This window comes from Penaeus vannamei, chromosome 3, assembly GCF_042767895.1.
Source record: "Penaeus vannamei isolate JL-2024 chromosome 3, ASM4276789v1, whole genome shotgun sequence".
NCBI classification, from domain to species: domain Eukaryota; kingdom Metazoa; phylum Arthropoda; class Malacostraca; order Decapoda; family Penaeidae; genus Penaeus; species Penaeus vannamei.
In genome coordinates this window covers 27,949,159-27,954,158 of record NC_091551.1, presented here as the reverse complement: position 1 = coordinate 27,954,158, position 5,000 = coordinate 27,949,159, and the positions used below count along the sequence as shown (strand labels likewise).

The 5,000-nt window shown below is 39.1% G+C and overlaps 1 protein-coding gene across 1 annotated transcript in view; it reads left to right on the top strand.

The window, feature by feature from the left end:
- BRWD3 (bromodomain and WD repeat-containing protein) overlaps positions 1–5,000 on the top strand; it is a gene marked incomplete in the record, with an annotated part of 36,136 nt that overhangs the window by 8,123 nt on the left and 23,013 nt on the right. The window contains 2 exon segments of the mRNA XM_070143607.1: positions 934–1,123; positions 1,756–1,904. Of these exon segments, the coding sequence (XP_069999708.1) occupies positions 934–1,123; positions 1,756–1,904 (339 nt within the window).

The window sequence follows — 5,000 nt, the reverse complement described above, 5'->3', positions numbered from 1 at the left end:
CTTTTGCCAGTATGAATACTTCAGCTCTAGGGAGTGCTTGCTTGGTGTCCTCAGCTCCCACTTCCTGGCTCTTTCTCCCTCTTCCAGCATTAACCTTATAAACTCTGCAGCTTCTCACTTTAACTAAGTGATTTTTGACCTAACTTATTCATGAATTTTGAAAATGAGCTGGACTGAAAAGCTGTGCATCACATGCTTACATCACAGGGATCTGTGATGGGCAGGGTTTTGTGCTGCAGCCTTCACATATCTGATGAACCCATAGATACTAGAAAGCACAGACAGTGCATAAGATTTCAGAAGGATAGTGATTTTTCCTTTTTTTTTTTTTTCTTGCCTAAAGACAAGGACAGGGTACAAATGTGAATAGTCATTAGATATATTTGTTTACAAATTATAGAAATGGGTCAAAAGAGACTTGGATAATTTTATTACTCATCTTCTTTAAGCCATGGTACTTTTCAATTTCTCATTCATGTTGACAAGGATAGTTTTGAAAAAATATGAAACCATTTCACTTCCACCACTATCATCTTATGGCATGGTTTCTCAATATCACTAAGAGTGGAATTTGCTACCTTTTATGAAATTTCCTAAAGATCAGGAACTTTCCATGCTGTTCATAACACACTGAATTAGTCTTGCAAAATGTAGGAGCTGGCTGATACTTCTGTGAGGACACAGATTGTGTGTGAAGGACCATGTATCATGAATATTCATATGGTTACTTTAGGGTAAGGGGGATTCTGATTTTGAAATTTTGTAGATGTACCTTTCTGTGGTAGGCTGATTTGTTTTACTCATCAGTCAAGACACTTAGGCAGGTAGATTTAACCATATATTGTACTTCTGTATTTGATGCATTTTATGTGAGCTATTGAAGAAAATTTTCATAAGCTCATTACTAACAAATTTGTTATTATTTAATTGCAGATATATCATTACCGGTGCTGATGACACATTGGTCAAAATCTGGAGCACCTTTGATGGACGTCTCATGGCCACCTTGAGAGGAGCATCAGCAGAAATTTCTGATCTTGCCATCGATGGGGAAAATACTTTAATTGCTGCTGGATCCTGTGACAAGATCATCAGAGTATGGAGCCTCCAGACCCTGGCACCTGTAAGTTGATTAATTTTGGGGTATGATGGTATAGTTTGATAGTTTAAAGAACCAAGGGCTATTTTCTAAAAGTGAATGTCTCTAAGTTGGTATAGTTTCTTGTAGGCATTAAGACCTCATTTCTTTATATGGTAGAGCTATAAAAAAAAAAAAAAAATGTATGTTCATATTTATTAGCCATTGATGAAACATTTATAACAACAACCCAGTGCCAACGGGTAAAAATGTTTGGCAAGTGGACATAATAACAGGATTGTTGGTGCATATCGGCAGTTACCCTGTTTGTGCCTGGCTTGATCAGTAGTTTGTAAGTGACATTTGGCACATAAAAGCTTTTATTTTGCTATGATTTATAAAAATGTTATGATTTTGAAGGTTTATCTTCATTATAGGTGCTATTGCCCAATATCTTTACCATATAAATGAAGCCACTACTATTGGAGAAAAGCAAACTCCGTCCGATGAGCCAATGGTATGGGAATGGGCATGATATGATGCCATCTGTTTTTCGGTCCACAACAACCATGGCATGTACGTACATGCCACCCGTCGTCTACGGGTTAAAGTAGCTGAACAGGAAGAATGTAAAGATTAAAAATCCTGATGAATACTAATGAAATCATTTTCAACAGGTTGCAGTCTTATCCAGCCACACCGGCATGATAACTGCCCTTCAGTTTTGTCCAGCTCCAGACAGTGAAGGAGTCTTGGTATCAACAGGTGGTGATGGTTGTGTGGCCTTTTGGACTTACACTCGCAGATCAGGAGAAATAAAGTTTGAGTAAGTTGCAGTCAATGATATGAGAGTTATTAGTGTTAATCTGACACTTGACAGGTTATTTTCAGTTTAACCAGTTTCTGTTTTGAAAAAAAAGAAGAAAATGGAGCTTGGGGGAAAAAATTTGTGTACTTAGTGCTGTGAAAAGTGAAGTGATGTGAAAATTGTGTTAAGTGTGTATGAAAATATTGATTCGAGTACAGCAGAAAAGAAAAAAAGTAATAGCAGAAAATTATATTGGAGATAATAATGTAGAAATATTATAAACAGAAATGTAATAACCATGATCTGAATTCTAGCAGCATGCCAAGAAAAATATAGAAATGTAAATTATTTGGGAAAAGTATGTAGGTTTTGCATTATATGTGTCAGTCCTAAGTCTTTGAGGAAAAATTAGAAAGTTCATTGAAATGTGTAAAAATAAGCATATTTTACTGAGACTATTGCCATGGTCTGTTATTACAATTCTGCACCTTGAAACCATGTGGATGGGAATGTAGGTGTGGGCAAGGTATGTTGATATCTTCTGTTGAAAATTTCACAAACAAGATCCATGTTCTTATTTAATGAATAACCACACAAAAATAATGGAGGCATACGTATTCTATTAAATACTTTAAGGCTCTCTCATCCATATATATATATACATATATACACACACACACACACACGTATATATGTTTATATATATATATTTATATTTATATTTATATCATCATATCTTTTCATACCACCACTGGCACCATTGGACAGCTGTTTGATTTGCATCCAATAGGTCTTGATCTGTGCAATGTGGGCCCAGTTTGCATTCTCGGAGGATGTGATCCATGTTTGGATAGGTTCTCCACACGGACAGGTTGGTTGGGTCACAAGTCCCCACTTGTGGAGATTGTTGTTTGTGCAGCCAACTCTTGCCCTAGCTCTGTTCAGGACCACCCATTCGTTCCTTTTGAAGGACGTTCCATTAGGGAGAGATTCGGATGGTGGTGATACTGAAGCATAGGATGCTGACCTGTCCCATAGCTCCCATTGCTCCAGTCGGTGTTGTGCTGGGCTGTACCCTTCTAATCCCAAGGTTGTGACAAAGCTCTTACGAGATTTAAGTCTTTGTAGAACCTGTTGATACCCATACAGTGGGTGTCTGCAGTCATTTAGTTGTTTGTCACGTTCTTGCTCTGTTAGGGTGTCACGTCTGATGGCAGGTTATGCGATGCTGGCCATGCGGTAAACGGCTGGTAGAGGTGTGGATTTCAGGTTCCCTGTGATGATACGGCAAGCCTGATTCAGCTCTGTCTATTGCTGATGCATGACAGGACCTAGCCCAGCCTGGGGCACAGTATTCACAGTGCCACTGCTGTGGTTTTGAGGGTGTTTGGATCTGTACCCCATTTTGTTTTTGCAAGTTTCCACAGAAGGTTGTTACGACTTGCAGCTTTTTCTTTCAGTTTCCTAGTGTGCTCTTTGAATGATAGAGTTCTATCAAGAGTCACACCAAGGTATACTGGGTATTTGGTGTTTTTCAATTCTTTATTCTCCCACCAGACTCTGAGGTTTTGGTTGGCTTGACTGTTGTTGAGGTGGAAGGTGCAGACTTGTGTTTTTCCTGGGTTAGCATTTAGGAACCATTGTTTGTAGTAGTCTGAGAGTATTGTTAGTGCTTCTGTAAGTCTGTTTTCAATTATTTCAAATTATTTTGATTGTGTGGCAATGCATAGGTCATCTGCATAGATAAATCTGCGGATGTTTTCAGATTGAGGCTGGTCATTTGTATATATATATTAAATAGCATGGGAGCAAGGGCTAAGCCCTTTGGGAGTCCATTTTTTTTGAGTCTCCATCGGCTTTTCTTTAAGTTCATCTCAATGAAATACCGTCGGTTGTTAAGCAGAGATTTCAGGATTTTGATGACAGTTGCATTTTTTACAACTTTGGCTACCTTGAAGAAGAGAGCCTTGTGATTCACAGTGTCGTAAGCTGCTGGGAGGTCTACTAGCACAGCTCCGGTTTTAAGTTGGTTTTCGAAACCAATTTCTATAAATTGTGTAAAGTTAAGAACCTGTCCACAGCAGGAATGGCCAGGTCTGAAACCCACTTGGTCGCATGACAGTTGTCCGTCTACAATTGGTGAGATGCGGGTCGTGATGGGTCATTCATATGATTTATATTAAATACAAAGCAAAGATATTGGTCTGTAGCTCTTTGGGGACTTAGGATCTTTGCCTGGTTTCAGAAGAGCTACAACTTTGGTCTTTTTCCAGACTTTGGGGACTTTTGTTTTAGTCACACAGTTGTTAAACAATTTGGTAATCCACTCCCGGGCTCTTGGGCCAAAGTGGTGTACCATTTCTGGTGTGATTTCATCAATTCCAGCAGCTTTGCCAAGTTTGATGGTCTTTATTCCCTTGTCCACCTCCTCGATAGAAAATGGAGGGAACTGTGTGTTACTCTGGTTCAGGATTTGCTCTGTATCATCTTTTAGTTTCTTTTTATATCCCCTTTCCTTGTTGCTAGGCTTACCATTGAGCAGGAGTTGGTGTGCAACTTTGTTTGGTGTAGTTTCTGGTATGCTAGAGTTGGTGTTTGACTCTGAGTTGAGTTTCTTGATGGTTTTCCAAGCTTATTTACTGTTGTGTGTCATGTCAATCCCTGTGATAAACTCCTGCCAGTGATCTCTCTTTTCAATGCTGATGTGGTTGAGCAGTGTTTCACCAATTTTGATGGTGTTTTCAGCGAAGGGATCGTTTTCATGGGCCTGTTGGTACTCAGAATACTATGTCATTCTTTGTTCTATGAGGCAGGGGATATATTGTTTTCTGCAGCTTCTGGGTATACTCGCTGTTGCAGATTTCCATACTTGGTTTCTGAAAACTTTGTAGTTGTCAGGACATGATGTTGTTGACTGCATCATCCAGCTCTGATGTAAATTTGTCCCAGTTGGCTTTTCAAAAATTTAGTCTTATTGGCTTCCCCTTTTATGGTCTTATGATGGGCCTAATGTCTACAGCAATTGGTCGGTGTTGGGATCTTGGCACTGGATTTAGGACAGATTTCTCAAAATTATTGGAGTGCCTTGATGTAACAAAGACTAGGTCTGGATTG